Here is a 17,458-nt window from a genome sequence, read left to right on the forward strand (position 1 = left end):
CTTTCCTTTGGTGATGCTCAAGAAACACAACATTTTTGCATCAAAGGGTGCTCTCCTGGCTGGTGACTTGTGCACTCGTCGTAGTCCTAGTGAAGATTACAGCACCAGAGGCTGCTTTTTTCTGTCCTGCAGTACAAGTTCTCTGTGAGGTGGGGGTGAGGGTGTGAAAAGGGCTCTGGCACGTGTAGGAAGCCAGCACATGGGGGCTGCCTGTGGTCTCTCCAGAGGAGAGGGCAGCTGTGTGCAGTGCAGGAACCATGCAGTTTCTGGTACCACTGGGGCAGCTGCTCTGGGGGCTTCCAGAAGACCCCTTCATATTAGGGCTCACCGTGTCCTCTCAGAAACTGCCTGGTGCTCATGCTGTTCTTTCCACAAGGTTGAGGGTCCTTCCTGAGCCAGGCCAGTTACACTATTCAACCGAGTTGCCATTATTCCTCATCAGGAATAAACTCTGAGCAGTTGTTTTGAGGTCAGGAGCCAGTGGCTGTCAGAGGAAGAAGCGGTGTTACCTTTTTATTTACAACTTCTGCTCCACGTGCTTGTTTTTTTTCTACCTCATTCTTGTCTGCACTTGTGTAGGTACCTGTTGAAATTGGGTATTACCACCAAGTTAGATGCAGGAGTAATGTTGTCCAGAGCAAGTATTAGACTCGGTCTTTCCCTTGTCTACTTGACAGTTTTGTAGTACATAGCAAACTGCATTTCTCATTTAAAATATACCTGAATTCTGGGGTGGCAGGGCATTCTCCTCAGATTGAGGTCACTTTGTACAAAACCTTGTCTTCTGCTGCAGCTCAGTGTTGCACTGAGTTATCTCGAAACCAGCTCACATTAAAGGAGCCACATTCTGATACTCAATTTTGACACGACAAGAATTGCTGGGGGACTTTTTGCACAGTGAAGCTGTAACTGGTTGAAAGGTAGCATTTGTACTGTGTACTAACCTTTCAGCTTGGTGTGAGTGGCACTGTAGGAGCAAGAAAAATACGGTTGCACTTTCTTGGTTCATTATGTCAATATTTGGCATAAAAGAAGCATAAACATAGTTGTTAAATATCTGCTCTGCCTGTCAGTTTAGAGCTTCCTGCCTGTCTGTGAAGGGGGATTGAAGCTTTGGGACATAAAAGTTGAGAGTGTGCTGGATGCATGCTGACAGTTACCCCCGTAAATCTGCGTTGGCTGAAAGCTGCAGAAGCTCAAGTTTGGCAGTTGCATGTGGTGGTGATGGTGGTGTCCCTGGTAGCACCTGGGGCATAATGTTTGAATTAAGGTGAATGTTGGAGTTGTGGATGATCGCTGATGCCGGGAATGTTTGGAAATGGTATTAGATCCATGTCCTGGGGGTAAGGATTACCTTCCATACTGCTGCCAGGGTCATGCCTGAGCTGGAAGTACAGATAATTTATTCTGTTTGCCTCAAAATTTCCTCACATAGTGTTAGGTTGAATGGTCACTGTCAGACTGCTTGAGTGTTTAATGTGTGAGTTGGAGGTGCAGAGCCTTTCCTGTCACTGTAAGGTGGTCACTGCACGTGCACGGGGAGGGGACTGCTGTAGGTGTTTATGTCTGACAAGACACGTGGTGGGTGAGGATGATGCAGGTCATGGCCCAAGAGATGGAGGTTCCTTTGTGCACTTTCCCTTCCTGAACATGCGGGTGTTGCTTTGGCAGACGTGTGAAAATAAATGTTTCTGGTTTTGTGCTTTGGTCAGCTTTGTTCAGTGCTCCAAACCCTCAGGAGAAGCAGTTTTAGGAAGTTTGTTAGGAATTTGGGAAGCTTTTCAGTTGAGAGGTGATGTGGCTCGTTCCCCTGGCATCAGCAGTGGGCAGGTAAGGCAATGTCAGAGCAGCAGCCTTGACTGGTGAGTTTGTTCCAGGGGCTTTTGGACACTGTGCTTCCTTCAGCTGGAAACTCCTGGGACAGACTTGCAGCAGTGCTTGGCCATGCACTTCTGCATTGGCACCCGAGTGCTGAACTGCAGCACCTGTTGGAGCAAACAGGTAACTCCTCAAGTCAGTGGTTCATCACTTCTCAGGGATACCACAGAATTTCCAGAGCAGGGTTAGCTGTTCCCCCCAAGGTGAGCTGCAGAGCATAGTTTGACTTTAGTTTCTTTAGGAACATATGTTTAGGAGAAAAAGATGAGTTTACCACCACAAAAGAATTTTTTTAATGCATCCGTACAGCAGCTGTGGGGCTTTTCTCTCATCATCTGCAAGCTTCATCTTTCTAGGTAGTGGTTTGACTGACCCTCTTCCTTGGAAGTGGTATTATTGAAAGCTTGTTGTGACCAGAATAAGCATTTCTCTGTATTCAGAATGGAAAGCATAAATCAGAATTTCTCATCCAGGTTGGAACCAGGACTCTGGCAAAACAGATCTGTATTCTCAGTAACATACCTGCCCTGAGCCTCAGACCCATAAAGAACAATATATTCTTTTTAATTCTGAAAAAATGGGGCTCTGGAAGCTGCAGCCCTAATCACCGTTGTATTACCATGGGTGATGCCTGAGGGTACCACTGCAGTGTGGTTTGGGGCTGTCATGTGGAGGTGAACAGGCCAAGGGCTGCTCTGTGATCTCAGGGTGTTCTCTGTAGGTTGGTGCTGCTCCCAGGTGAAGCCCCAGCAAAGTCTGTGCATCACTTCTGCTAGGGCTTCAGTTTAATTAAACAATGGAAGGACGAATGTCCCCTTACCTGAGTTGGTGCATAACAATCACCCCAAGTGCTCAGCTGTTTATTATTGAAGTTGCATCACGAGTAATGGCTTGGGAAGCGTCTGCCTGAACTCCCAGCAGACTCTGCTCTGCTCCCAGCACCCGGTGTTTGTCTCAGGGTTACTACCTGCCAACTCCCAGGGTGTTTACTCTGCTGAAAGCAGAGGAGTCTGGTAGATGTTGTGCTGCAGTCACTAAGCAGGCATCTGAATGAGCTTCTAAAAATAGCTTATCCCTTTCCAAGAAAGCGAGGTGCTGTCTAACTTGGGCCAAACCCAGGATGGGGAATGGGAAGGACAGCATTGGTCAGGTGACTCTATTGTAAAATAAACTTTTTCAGGTGATGATTGGAGTGGCTGCTGGTTTAGAGCCCCATGCAACTTCAGATCCATAGTGGTATGGTTTATACTGTTATTCTTCAGACAGAGATCAGAACATCACTTAGTGCCTGCAGGATAGTTTCTCCTTTGAAGGTGGGTTTTCCTGTGAGATCTTTAACTGGAAATTCTTTGAAAAGTAATATTGCTCAAGAGCATTGTCATAGACCTTTGCTTGCAACTTCTCTATTCTTTAGTAGCTGGGTTGCTTCAGGAAAAGCCATTCTTTATCTGCACACAACTCTGAAGTTGAGCCCAGTTGGGATAGTGTAATGTTTGATGGGTAATGTACATGCTGCCCACAGAGAGATCATCCCATGCCTGCTTCAGGTAAATGAGGCCATGTTCAAAATCTTCATGGTTTTTAATCACTCTCCATCTGTCATGACATTTCTGAAAGACTGGAGGAAGGCTGTTCCTGCCTAGTTTGCCTCAAAGGTGCATTTTGGATGTGCTGGCCAACTGAATGGTTTGGCCTGGCAAATGCTGAGTGATACTTAGTGGCTTTCTTCATCTTCTCTGACAGGTCACAGGGTTGCCTTCTCATGTAGTGATAGTGACTGTTCTGAGGTCACCAATACACTCAGGAATGTCCCCGAACACACAAGCACATGTAACATATTGGTCATACTACTTGTGGTTGTAAATGAAGCGGAAGTGATTGTTTTCTGGAAGGAGCCTTTTTGCTGTAGATGCTTCTAGTGACTGGTTGGTAAGAAATGGAAAAAATCATTCCCAGGCTATTGGGCCAAAGCCAGTATTGATGTTGGAAACATTACATTTTATTTAGCCAGTATTAGTGCTGGAAACATTACTTTATATTACATTGACAAAGTAAGATAACAGAGCTCAGTTTGAAAATAATGCAAGTTGTAATCATGGATTGACAGGTGATTGTCAGAAATATGGCAAGTACTGATTTAGTAGCCAGAGATAAAATAATAATGACTTTAGGACCCATAACAACAAAATGAAGAAAAGATCTGTAGCAGCCACAGGAACTTGGAGGCCAGTGCAAGTCAGGAAATCGCACAGGGTGAGCAGCTGATCCCTCAGCATTTCTAAACCTGACTGTATTTGTATTCTAAACCTTCTTAGGTATTTGCTATTTCTCTGTGCCTTCTCTGGGTTTCAGCCCACATCTGTCTGCGCTGACAGCTTCTCCCTCTGTCGGGGCTGGGACCCCTTCCCTGCCCACGCCCACGCAGGCAGTGCTGCAGCACCCAGCGATGTTTACATCCTGCTGTAGCCCACGTGCTCGGGAGAGGCAGGCGTGTCCCTGATCCGCAGTGCTGGGCACTGCTCTTGCTCAGCTTGCAGCGCTGCAGGACTCAAGTTGGGAAGCAGGAGTTTCTCCCTTTCTGGGAATGGCCTCCAGGGGTTCTGCGTGATGCAAGGTGTCTCGGGCAGAAGCAGTATCTTCCTTCTGGCATAATTTTATTTCTGCTATGTTGCTTTATCATTGCTTTTTCTGGATTTCTTGTCATTTCTGCTGCAAGTGTGAAGAGCAGATAGGCAGCAGGGATGTGAGGAGGGGCAGGGCCACCCCCTGCTCCAGCAGGTGTATGTGCTGGTGGTGCCTTACAGGTACCTGCAGCCCGAGGGGGTATGTGTTGTATTTAATTGGCCAAACCATTATCTGCACTGAGCACCTGGATGTCCACCTGGTCAGGGCGTTTGAATTGTTTACACTGGGGCTCGTGAGACACAAACCAGGCAGAAAATTTTGAGAAATACTTTGTTCTAAAGCCTTGCTCCTTTTCATGTCTCTGATTGTGGTGTCACTAGCCGAAATGCTCTTCCTGATCTCTGTAAGTAGATGAAGTAGGAATTCCATGTAAAAAGGATGAGGCAGAACACAAAGAAATGGTGTTACTTCTTTGTGCAGCTCTCCTTCTTTCACAGTCTTGTCCCTTTTCACTTGCAGGATACTGTTCTTGCAGTGCCTGCCCTTCTTAAAGCTTAGCAGCCACATTGCATAGTGCTTTGAAAGGATAAACAACAAGTGGCATCTCTGTTTCCAAATTCATAGGAAAGTTAAGACTGGCCAACTAAATACTTGAGGTGAAAATGGATTAGGAAAGGTGGAATGATATAAAAACAACAAGATGTTGAAAAGATGCCACGCATTTGAGTGGCAGATGAACTGGATTGACACCTACAGACTCCTGATACACCTGACTCACTCTGGACCTCATGCCTCCTTCAGAGGAAAGAGCTTCATAGTAGAAGTCAGGTTTTCATCTCTCCTTAAGACCAAGTCTGAAGGGAATTAAAAAGAGAGGATTTACGTAAGTTTGCAGGAAGTTGGGCTATGTTTGTACTAGAATAATATATACAGAAACATTTCATTTGCTGGAGTGTGTCTTTAGGGTGGTTTGAATAATAGCTTACAGGAGGAAAGCTTTGTTGTTTGATATGAGCAGCAGATTTTATGTATTAAGGGTTTGTTTCTGTATATATTTGTAGTTTGTTTTCCTGTAACTCTTTTTGATTGTTCTGTAGCTGTAAACTGTAGTTGCTGTGTATGTGTATATAAAAGTTGTATTTCCTTTTTAGCAATTCTTTGTTAGAAGAGCAAATGCCAGTATCTTTTTTTAGGGAAGGAAAATCCTCTAGAATCCTTTTGTGCTTCATTCACAGTGGAGTTAATTTCAACATTATTATCCATGTCCTCAGACTTCCATCTGCTCTCTCATTGCAGGATGAACAGTTTTTAGGTTTTGGTTCAGATGAAGAAGTTAAAGTACGAAGTCCCACCAGGTCCCCCACAGGTAAGTTCAAGTTGCAGGATTGGGAGTTGACTTTCTGTTTTCTTTTGTGATGATTTTGCTATGTCTCTCCTGTTTGTTCCACCAAATCTCATCCACCATAAAAGCCACACCAGTCTTTAGGTTCTATGCAGTTAGTATTGGATTCTCTATGTCTGATCTGTAAAGGAGAAGGGAAAGTCTGAGTAAAAGAGTTATACTGAGGAAACCAGTATTTCAAACCTCATGTCAGTGTTCTGGAGAGGCAGCTATTTAAAGAGTAAGGGTCTGAGACTGTTTGACTATTTTAGTATCTTCAGTAGACTCCTTACTGCCTGTGTTGTCAGTAAATGCTCTCACCAGAGTGCTCTGCTCTTCCACCATAATCATCTGCTCAGCTTGGCTTCAACAGCAAGCTGTGGTGGGGTGCCTTGCTAGTGCAAGGGAAGATCCAGAACTGAAATAGCTGGACTTGGTGAGAATGCAGTGAAATGCATTGGTCAGGGTGGGTGATCAAGTCTTGTGCTTGATGGCTCCAAGTCAGTGCTGAGTATTAACTGTGTTTCAAAGCTAAAACCAGTTTTTAGTAATTTGTCTTGTATCAGCCTTGTGTAGGTTGTTCTTGCTCTCTTGACCTCTCCCTTAGCAGTGCAGATGGATGGCACTTGAAAGGAAGGATTTTTTTGTTCTTTCAACTGGCTGTGAGCTGCTTAAAAAAATTATTAAAATTCATGTGTTTAAAAGATAGCATGTGCCCTTGAGAATTATTGCTCCCTCTCAACATGAGGTTGGTGCTGGGCTTGTGCAATTGCATATATAATTGTTGGGAAAAGACTAGCTTGCATTTTTAAGCAAGTTATCTGTGTGGTATTTTATGTGGGAAAAGACATTTGTTGGGAAAGGATTCTCTACATGTAGCGCTAAAACTATTTTTATTTGTTGATTATCTGAAATGTTTTGGCAACGTATGGGCAGCATGAATGATACTGAGTAAATACTTATGTGACCTGGGTAATGCTCATCCCACACTTGGAGAAATTTAATATGTTCCCTGCATTCTCTGTTTCCCTCTCAGTTAAATCTAGTCCACGGAAACCTCGCGGGAGGCCCCGGAGCAGTTCTGACCGAAGTTCAGCTGTACTGTCAGACTCCTCATCAGTGTGTTCCCCTTCAAGCAAGTCTGAAACCACATCCATGGAGAAAGTAAAGAAGAAGGAGTCTAAGAGTGGGGAAAAAAGACGAGGAAGACCTCCAGCACTTACAAGTGTGAAATTCAAATTGTCACAGGAGAAGGACACATCAGACATTCAGAAGGGCAGCAAAGAAGAAAAAGAGAGTCTGAAAAAAATCAAAAGATCACCATCCACTACATTTCAGCAAGCAACTAAAATCAAGAAATTAAGAACTAGTAAGCTTTCCCCACTGAAATCTAAATTTAAGCCTGGGGCAAAAATTCAGATTGGGAGGAAGAGCGTTCAGATTGTGCGCAGGAGAGGCAGGCCACCGTCCTCTGAACGTTTAAAGACTTCCTCAACTTTAGTCATAAACTCACAGCTGGAGAAACCCCAGAGGATTCGCAAAGAAAAGGATGGCACACCGCCTCTCACGAAGGAGGAGAAGGCTGCTGTCAGACAGAGTCCACGCAGGATTAAGCCTGTCAGGATTATACCTTCCACCAAAAGGACGGATGCTGCGATTGCTAAGCAACTCTTGCAGAGGGCTAAAAAGGGAGCGCAAAAAAAGATTGAGAAAGAAGCAGCCAAATTGCAGGGCAGGATGGGGAGAACACAGCTCAAAAATATTCGACAGTTCATCATGCCAGTTGTGAGTGCAATCTCATCACGGATTATCAAAACACCCAAACGGTTTATTGAGGATGAAGACTACGATCCTCCTATTAAAATATCCAGACTAGAATCCACACCAAACAGCAGGTTCAGCACTACATCTTGTGGCTCCAGTGAAAAGTCCAGCGCCGCTTCTCAACATTCATCTCAGATGTCTTCAGATTCCTCACGGTCCAGCAGCCCCAGCGTGGATACATCTACAGACTCCCAGGCTTCTGAGGAGATGCAGATGCTTTCTGAGGAGCGAAGCAATACTCCAGAGGTTCACACTCCCCTGCCTGTTTCTCAGTCCCCTGAAAACGATAATGGTGATAGAAGAAATAGAAGGTTTTCAATAACAGAAAGAAGTTTTGGCCAGAGGACTGCAAAAAAGCTGTCAGCCTTACCAAGCATGCCACAGCAGCAGTCCTCCTCCTCTCCTCCTCCCCCTTTGCTCACTCCCCCCCCACCACTGCAGCCTGCTTCAAGCATCTCAGACCATACCCCTTGGCTTATGCCTCCAACCATACCGTTAGCCTCACCCTTTCTTCCTGCTTCTGCTGCACCGATGCAAGAGAAACGAAAGTCAATTCTGCGAGAGCCAACATTTAGGTGGACCTCCCTGAAACATTCCAGGTCAGAGCCACAGTACTTCTCATCAGCAAAATATGCCAAAGAGGGTCTTATTCGCAAACCGATATTTGATAACTTCAGACCCCCGCCGCTGACACCGGAGGACGTTGGCTTTGCTTCTGGCTTCTCAACACCAGGTGCCACAGCCCCCACACGTCTCTTTTCGCTTCACTCTGGAGCCAGGTTTGATATGCACAAGAGAAGTCCTCTGCTGCGAGCGCCACGATTCACACCAAGCGAGGCCCACTCCCGGATCTTCGAGTCTGTAACGTTGCCCTCGTCTGTCGGTCGTGCCACCACGGGGACCTCTGCCACGGGCACGTCCTCGCGGCGGCGGAAGAGGAAAGCCTTCAGCCCCATCCGATCAGAGCCCAGGTCTCCTTCGCACTCCATGAGGACGAGGAGCGGGAGGCTTAGTACCTCTGACCTGACAACTCTCACCCCACAGTCTTCTGTCTCTTCCTCATTAACTAGTATTTCAGTTAGTTCTCTTGCCACTAGTGCCTTAAATTCAACTTTTACTTTTCCCTCCCATTCCCTATCGCAGTCTGGGGAATCAGCAGAAAGAAGCCAGAGACCAAGGAAGCAGACAAGTGCTCCAGCAGAGCCTTTCTCATCTGGTAGCCCTACTCCTCTCTTCCCCTGGTTCACATCAAGTCCCCAGACAGAGAGAGGCAAAAACAAGGACAGGGCAGCAGAAGAGCTCTCCAAAGATAAAGATGCTGACAAAGGCCTGGAGAAGGACAAGAGCAGAGAGAAAGACAGAGAGAGAGAAAAGGAGAATAAACGAGAGTCAAAGAAAGAGAAGAGGAGAAAAGGGTCAGAAATACAGAGCAGCGCTGCTTTGTTTCCTGTAGGTAAAATGCCCAAAGAAAAAGTCAGTGAAGATGCTGCAGCATCATCGTCCGCCAAGAAAACTGCCGGGCGGAAGAAGTCTGCAGCAGTAGATGCCACGGCAGAAGTTTCCACTGCTGCTCTGGTAGATACAACAGCTGTCAAAACCAAAACATCCAAGAAAGGTAGAGGGGGGCTGGACAAATCAGACCTGGACCTCAGCCCCACTGTGCCGTCTTTGGAGAAGGAAAAAGCTCTGCGTCTTTCTGCTCCTTCATCAAGCACTGTTAAACATTCTGCTTCCTCCATCAGTTCTATGTTGGCTCAAGCAGACAAACTGCCAATGACTGACAAGAGGGTAGCCAGTCTTCTGAAAAAGGCAAAAGCCCAGCTGTACAAGATTGAGAAGAGCAAGTCCCTCAAGCAAGCAGATCAGCCAAAAGCACAGGTACTCCTTTTTCCAAGTTGGGTTTTTTGCTAGAGTGCATCTTACTTTGAACTTGTCCTGAAAGTCACTAATAGCTTTTGTATACTGAGCGTGAAGAATTAATGTGCCAAGCTAAGCAGCTGTTAGTGCAACAGATGGCAAACGACCCAAAAACAAGCATCCCTGGGCAGGAGCTGAGGGGAAGAGGGAGCTGCTGCGTAGTTAGCTCACAGGGGAGCTGCATGCATTTTGGAGACCAGTTCAGCATAGCTGCTTATTGGGTTTCTCTGAACAAATCTAAGCAAAGCGATTATCTAGGGTAGTACTCACTCTGAAAAGTGCAGTTCCAGCAAAATGCAGTGTCTGTCTTGGCCTCGAGGTTTCTTGGGGACCCTCCTCGAGTATAAACTTGGCTTCTGAAGGAAGGTTGTTTCTTGATCTTTCTGTTTTTTAACTTTATGCAGTGATCTCACTTATAGGAGGGAGGAAGATCCATTGGAATTTTGCATCTGATTTGGGGAACTGCTTCCTACCACTTTGCTCTTTTTTCTTTTCCCCACCCCAAAACCACCCTTTTCTGCGGTCCTCTTTACCTGCCAGAAAGGGAGGTCAGATATGTTTTCAGGGAATACTTCTTATTTAAACTTTTACTTTTTGTAACAGCACTAGTATTGAAAATCACTAGTATATACTTCAAATAGAGAAGCCTCCAGCTGTTTGTTTCTGAAATGAAGATGCCCATACATTTGTATGACTGGCCTGATGTAGCAGAAGCCCAGATTCTCACAGTTGCTTATTTGGGATAGTTCTTTCAGTGGGAGATATTCCAAAATATTACCAAAACACGGAAAATTGCACTAAAATGCTCCATTTCTTTAGCATCCCAGTAAACTCAAGCCCCTTATCTGAAACATCAGCAGCTGCAAAACTCTCAAACACCCTCATCTACTACTGGCTTCTGCTGGATCAGTCAGCACCAAGCGCTGCTCCAATTCCAGTGGACTCTGATTTTTTTAATGTCAGTGCCTTGATAATGTGGCTTCATGAGCAAGTTTGCTTTCCAGTAGTGGATGCAGACTTACCTTGTAATTCCAGTTGAGTCAAAACTCTTGTTCTCTTGCATTTATCCTTTCTTGGATAACTGAGGCTTAGAAGGCCAAGCCTGTTTTTATCCTGATTCTTACAATCTGCAAGCTAAGATATAATTTGCTTAGAAGTCTCTATTGCATGTTTCTCAGTCTCATTTTGGTGATTTTCTCAGGAATACTGTCTGCTCTCATGTTCTGAAATCTAGGGGCAAGAGAGTGATTCATCAGAAACGTCAGTCCGAGGACCGCGAATAAAGCATGTTTGCAGGAGAGCAGCTGTTGCACTGGGCCGCAAGCGAGCGGTGTTTCCTGATGACATGCCCACTCTGAGTGCCTTACCATGGGAAGAGCGGGAGAAGATACTGTCTTCCATGGGGAATGATGGTGAGTTAGGATTTCTGGTTTTCATCTGTGGGTCCATACAAAGTCAGCTTCTGGTGACTGCTGTAAATGAGGACTTCAAGTGATTAACAAGGGAAAGTATGTTAAAGAGCTCTGGGCTCTCTATTACAGTGCCACTCAAACAGGGTTAATCCTTTAAGCTGTCAGGAATTGTGTTAAATATGTGTGTTTTGCACCAAACCTGGTTCTGCCGAGAGGTGTGTGTGCATATACACATGTACACATGTGTATGCACACAGTCTCTTGCATCTGTGTGGCTCTGCCGATGAACTTAGGCTTCATGGGCTAAATTGGACACTCCTGAATCATTCTTTGACATCAGAAAATTCACATTAGAAATGTTCTTTTGGTAGATAAGTCATCGATAGCTGGCTCAGAAGAGGCTGAACCTGTTGCTCCACCAATCAAGCCCATTAAGCCGGTCACCAGGAACAAGGCACAGCAGGAGCCCCCAGTGAAGAAGGGCCGGCGCTCCAGGCGCTGCGGGCAGTGTTCGGGCTGTCAGGTTCCAGAGGACTGTGGGGTCTGCACTAACTGTCTAGACAAACCCAAGTTTGGTGGGCGCAATATAAAGAAGCAGTGCTGCAAGTAAGTGTGTGTGAGAAGCTGTTGAGCTAATCCCTGCTCTGAGTGGGATAAGTGTACCCAGGGCCAGGAGCGGCAGATTTGCCCTGTGTCATGGGCTTGGACTGAGCTTGACCTGGTCTGAAGCTTGATCCAAGCGAGGGACTGTAAACAGTTTGAGAGTCAAGACCACAATTTGAGGTGCAGTAGTTATGAGCTCTTTTTCTGGAGTTCACTTCTAGTTTATTCTCCTCAGTGTGATAGAAGTGGCAGAGTACTGGGGATTGTTCAGTGTAAGATCTGTGGCTTTTGTTAGGCAGTACAGGATTTTGTAAGGAAGGCAATATGCACATAAATATTTATCTCTTATTCTCCTAGACTGCATTAATGAAGAGCTTGTCTTTTCAAGCTGGTGTTTATTTAGCTTATATACACTTTGTATATCAAAGGGTTAGGGTCTCTGGATCCTAACCCTGGATCAAAGGTGTCTCTGGATATCATTAAGAAATACTGCTCTTCCATGATTTCTTCTGTCATTTTTTATACATATCACTTAGACTGAACCTTTTTTCTTTTTAATTGCGGTATTAAATTGATTTTACCAGACTAGATAAACTGTCTGAAAAGGCAGCAGCTAAAGTGGCACCAGTAGATTGTTGTGGTATAAGAGCTATTTATAAGCCTTGCTGTGAGAATTGCTGTGTGAGAACACTCTGCAGACTGGAAGGAGTCTTGCTCTCAGCAGCTTTGCCCAGGCTTTGGGCTGGGTTTCAGAGCCATGAGCCTTGCTGCAGGAATGGAGGCAGAAACAAAGCCTGGCCCAGTCTACAGAAGACATTTTATGCCAAGAATAAGACAAATAGGGAATAAAGCTGAATAAAGTTAGCAAAAGGCTTGGTCCCCTAGTCTAGTCCCATGCCAAGAGTACTTGGTTTTGTCTGAACAAAAGTAGTGTATGTATTGATAATGTTATTTTCAGTTTTTGATGTTAAGTATTTACAGACTGCCCTCTTAATATCTGCATCTTTGTTCTGATTTCATGACATGTTCTTTCTTTTTAGAATGAGGAAATGTCAGAATCTACAGTGGATGCCTTCAAAAGCTTATCTCCAGAAGCAAGCTAAAGGTAGGCTAAAAGACTTACCTTGAGTATAGGACAAGACAGAAGCTTTTCTTTTCATAGGTTTTGCTCTCTGTGCTGTTGTTTTAGCTACACTGAGCTTATAAAAGTTACTCTGCTGGGAGCCAACCTGCCTGCACTGTTGGTGGCAGGTGCAAGGGGCAGGAGAGATGTGAGTACATCATGTGAGATGTGAGACACATGCCAGTGTCTTTCAGCACTGGACTGGTGCTGACTTTTGCTTCCTTTTCCTTCCTCACAAAGTCTGCTCTCAGCTCTGAATCTGTGTTACTGCAGGAGGGTGTTGCTTATTGCTGTTGTAAAATAGGGGCTCTAGGTGTGAGAGAACAGGGATTGAAGTATAAGCCAAATTTATTTTCTGAGTACAATTTTTTCTTTGACAGAATTGACAAAGTTCTGAATCAAAGTGTCTGTATCCCTTTTTAAGAGAGCAGCAAATCATTTGAGGTCACACTATTTTGTTTGTGTTGCTTTATCTGTGCTTTTTTTCCTTAGCTGCAAAAAAGAAAGAGAAGAAATCCAAGACAAATGAGAAGAAAGAAAGCCATTCTGGAAAAAACCAGTTGGACTCTGGACAGAAACAGACTCCTCAGGCTGTTGTACCAAGAGAAGACAATTCTGGGAAGAAGAGCAGTGAGCCTGCCCGTAAGCCTGTTGAGGAAAAGCATGAGGATGGGAATTCCTCCGTTCCCGTGTCAGAGCCCAAACAGGTCCCTGCGTCTGGTACCAGAAAGACTGGCAAGCAGACGTCCCAGCCAGTCCAGCTCCCCCCTCCTCAGCCACCAAGCTCAGGACCTTTGAAAAAAGAAGCACCTAAACTTAGCACTTCTGAGCCCAAGAAAAAGCAGACTCCCCAGCCAGAAATAGGTAAATGGGACTATTTATCCTCAATACGTTTGAGTCACGTTAAGTAACAATACTGCTGAAAGCTGGTGCATTTTAAACCCAGTGAATGCTTTACGGTGTGTTGAAATCTCAGCAGATTATTTTGGAAATTTTGCTTAGAACTGACTTCCTTTTTATTGACCTGCAGTGTATGTTAGGGCAGGGAGAAAGATGGCTATCCTGGTTGGGACTCTTGAGTTGTATAGTTGTGGCAGTCTTGAAGTGTATTTTCAGAATTGTTAAGTCTGGCAACTTCCCATTCTGAATGTGAAACCAGGAGGATGTAATCTTTTATACAAAAGTATAGCCCACTATTGTATGTAGTGCAGAGCAGAGTGAACAGTCACCAGCCAGGCAGCTCTGGGATTTCTGTGGCTTTGCACCCACAATGCTCCAGATTGTGTGCAGAGCAAACTCTTCTTCTAGTCTTGCCTCAAAGAAACTGCTCATAGCTGGGGAGGTGCAGCCACAGAAGAGGGTGGAAAAGTTCTAGTCTAAAACTCATCGCACATTACCCAGCTGATTTTTTTCCCTTTTCTTCTCTACAGGTGGCTGTTAGTTACTTGAAATACTCATAATTTTTCCCCCCCTTCCTAGGCACAGAACAAAGCAAACAGAAAAAAATTGCTCCCCGTCCAACTTTCCCTGTGAAACAGAAACCAAAAGAAAAGGTGAATACTGTTTTTTATACAGTCAGTAAAATCTCAAGCACCTGGAACTTCTGTCTAGAAAGTAGAACCATATTGCTTAAGCCTTTGCACATTTTTTTTTATTTGGTTCTTAAAGATGTTAGGTTTTCCCTTGTGGCAGTATATGGATAGCAAAAACCATAGCCTATGCCTAAGATTCAGTTCAGATGTTACTTTGGCATCTAAGATTTGTGTGTTGGAGGGTGGAGGCTAGCTTTTCCATAAAAAAATGCAACTACTTTTGTCTCAGAAATAGCTCAATCGTGGAAAAAAAGAATTGTCTTAAGTAAAGGGAGAAGTGAGTAGATCCTGTTTATACCCAGAGTTGCCCCACTGCATCCAAACACCAACCCATGCTTTGATGAAAAAACAATGTGATGGTAGAGCACATGGAATTAGGACTGTACTTGCATATGGAATGCTCTTAGGGAATGGTTTGTAGAATGGTCACTTCCCTGCAGCTTTGTAATACTCGTTAATTTTGTGCTGGTTTGGGGGTTTGTCTGTAAATTATTGATGGTATTGGATGTAACTGCTGATTGAGTTCTAACGTCCAGAGTTGGGATTAATGCAGGCTCCTTTGCTTGACCAGGAAAAGCCCCCTCCTCTAAGCAAGCCAGAGAGCAGCACACTGAACTTGCTCAGCACTCTGACTAACGGCAGCAGTTCCAAGCAAAAGCCACCTACAGATGGAGTCCACAGAATCCGAGTGGATTTCAAGGTAGAGGACAAAATGTTTTAAGTATTTGAATGTCCGCTGGCTTTCAGACACTGGAACTAGAGTCCCCTGAAAGTGCTGGCAATAACTGCTGAGTTTGTGTGTCTGGTACCTTTCAAAGGGAACCGCCAAAATAGGAGCCTCATGACAAGTCACTTGGTTGATTTTTAAAAGCTTGTTATGCCTTTCTTTTCTTATAATTAGAGTACTGGATGAAGAGACACTTAAAGCTTTAAAACCTTAACTGTCAATGTGTGAGGATGAGCAAGAATTTGAGGTTTATGAAGAATTATTCCATTAAGATGGAACTTTAAAACCTTACCACAACTTGAGCCAACAAGATTTGGGGAAAATGTTAGTAACTTGTAATTCACAACGTTTGGGGTATATCTGGGGTTTTTAAATGATAATTCATGTACATTTTTGAACAACAGTGTTGAAATAATAATAAAATATTTTCCTAATAATTTTTCAGTTCATCTATAAATGTTGATACTGGAGATCATAGTGAGATCTCATAAGTGTTTTATACAAATATGGAGCTTTAATAAAGTATAATTCTTCTGAAATTTCACTTCTAGTAATACTTGTGCAATTGTGAAAAGCCTTGTCCTGTTCCTTAGGTTTGCCTTCCCTAGAAGGAAGGCTCTAGCATGCCACTGAGTGCTCTCGGCAGGAACAGCGCCGAGCTATGACTCTCCCAGAATACACTGTAAAGTAGACTGAGGTAGACGTTGGAATTATTTCAGTTTGAGGCATCTTAATCACAGGCCCAGAACTGAACAGGGCATGAGCATTTTGTACTGATGTTGTATTGCCTTGTTCTGCATGGTGATGTGTCCTTTTGTACTTTCAGGAGGACTGTGAAGTGGAGAATGTTTGGGAGATGGGTGGGTTAGGCATCGTCACCTCGGTACCTATTACTCCCAGGGTGGTGTGTTTTCTCTGTGCCAGCAGTGGACATGTGGAGGTAAAGCATTGTGTTCTGCTGTCGATGACTTAATTACAGCACTGTACTGTTACAAAAACAAATAAATAAAAATGATAATGACCTTAATCCAGAAGAAATTAAAATAATACCGGTAAATCTGTCCTTGCTAGAATTTGTCCCAAGATACTAAAGGTATTTAAAATCAGTTTGGGAACTCGCATCTGATGTAAAGCAGGAGCTTTGCTCTCTTTTAACCTGAAATAAGAAAGACTGCCCAATGGTGCTAACAGTTTTTAGACAGCCTTGACTTTTCCAGGTGTGTCCATACGTGCCAAGAGCTGTAAACTGTTACAGAAACATAACTGGAAAGGTTCTGGCGCTGCCTAAAAAGCTGGATTGAGGTGTGTTAAATGCATTTCCAGGTTTAGATAGGTGCCTTCTCAGTATCTTCAGACCAGCTGACCTGGGTGCTATTGCTCTAAGAGGGGCTGGGATCTGTGAGTGGACAGGGGAAAAGGGAGTTAAGTTCTGGATGTGGACATCAGTGCATGTGAGGTCCATGAAGGCCCTGTGGGGCATGGAGCCATCCCCTTCTTAGTCAGGGGCCCCCAGGGGACAAAGGATTCCCATGTCCCCTGTGAGCCTGCAGTGTCTGTGCTCTGAGGATGATTGTTTTTCTGGTATGACCACCCTTGTACAGGATACAGAGAAACTGGAAGAGCTTTGTAATGGTGAAGTGGGCTGAGCAGAGGGAGAGAGACTCTCTTTGCTCTGCATGTCCCCACTTCATGCACCAAGTGTGTCTTCTGGTGTAATTGGCTTGTAGTACTGGGATGAAGTGAGGGAGGGAGATCCTGAAGAGCCCTATAGGCCTTTTTCAATGCTCAAAGCACTTAGTCAACAGGTACCAGCCCCGGTGACTGTGAGGTGTCCAGTCACTATTTAGGTTACCTGAAATACAGAGTTTCCCTCCTAAAATCTTGTTCTGTCAATTGTAAAGCAGAATTCAAAATAGTTCGGAGCACAAGCGGGCTGGTTTGGGAACTTGGAGCAGTTTCTGCTTTGCTAAAACCTGCCTCTCCCCCCCTGCAGTTTGTATATTGCCAGGTCTGCTGTGAGCCCTTCCACAAGTTCTGCCTGGAGGAGAGCGAGCGGCCCCAGGAAGATCAGCTGGAGAACTGGTGCTGCCGTCGCTGCAAGTTCTGCCACGTCTGTGGGAGACAGCACCAGGCCACCAAGGTACCCCAAACCCCTGGGAGACCCAGCAGCACCCCCACTGCTCCCAGGGCTCCTCTGGATCCAGAGGTTGGCCAGCAAGCATGTGCCAGGAGCAGAGTCTCTGTGAGCAGGGGAGGAGGCCTCTTGAGTTGCTCCATTGCAGCTTCTTTCTCATGACCTGAATGGGGGATCCAGTAAAGAATGTAAAAGTCCAGAATTTTGCGTCCCTTTGCAGGGTGTCTGTACCAATGCTTGTT

At 44.9% G+C, this 17,458-nt stretch overlaps 1 protein-coding gene across 3 annotated transcripts in view; it reads left to right on the forward strand.

Annotated features, from left to right (window-relative positions):
* Positions 1 to 17,458, forward strand: part of KMT2A (lysine methyltransferase 2A) — a 41,533-nt gene that overhangs the window by 2,397 nt on the left and 21,678 nt on the right. For all 3 annotated transcript variants that reach the window (XM_064397983.1, XM_064397984.1, XM_064397985.1), the window contains exons 2-11: positions 5,800 to 5,869; positions 6,921 to 9,586; positions 10,860 to 11,037; positions 11,409 to 11,643; positions 12,681 to 12,745; positions 13,256 to 13,627; positions 14,243 to 14,316; positions 14,927 to 15,055; positions 15,909 to 16,022; positions 17,076 to 17,222. In XM_064397983.1, coding sequence (XP_064254053.1) covers positions 5,800 to 5,869; positions 6,921 to 9,586; positions 10,860 to 11,037; positions 11,409 to 11,643; positions 12,681 to 12,745; positions 13,256 to 13,627; positions 14,243 to 14,316; positions 14,927 to 15,055; positions 15,909 to 16,022; positions 17,076 to 17,222 — 4,050 coding nt within the window. The remainder of the gene's footprint in view (positions 1 to 5,799; positions 5,870 to 6,920; positions 9,587 to 10,859; positions 11,038 to 11,408; positions 11,644 to 12,680; positions 12,746 to 13,255; positions 13,628 to 14,242; positions 14,317 to 14,926; positions 15,056 to 15,908; positions 16,023 to 17,075; positions 17,223 to 17,458) is intronic.

The sequence above is a fragment of the Passer domesticus genome, chromosome 23 (genome assembly GCF_036417665.1).
Source record: "Passer domesticus isolate bPasDom1 chromosome 23, bPasDom1.hap1, whole genome shotgun sequence".
In the NCBI taxonomy this organism is placed as follows: domain Eukaryota; kingdom Metazoa; phylum Chordata; class Aves; order Passeriformes; family Passeridae; genus Passer; species Passer domesticus.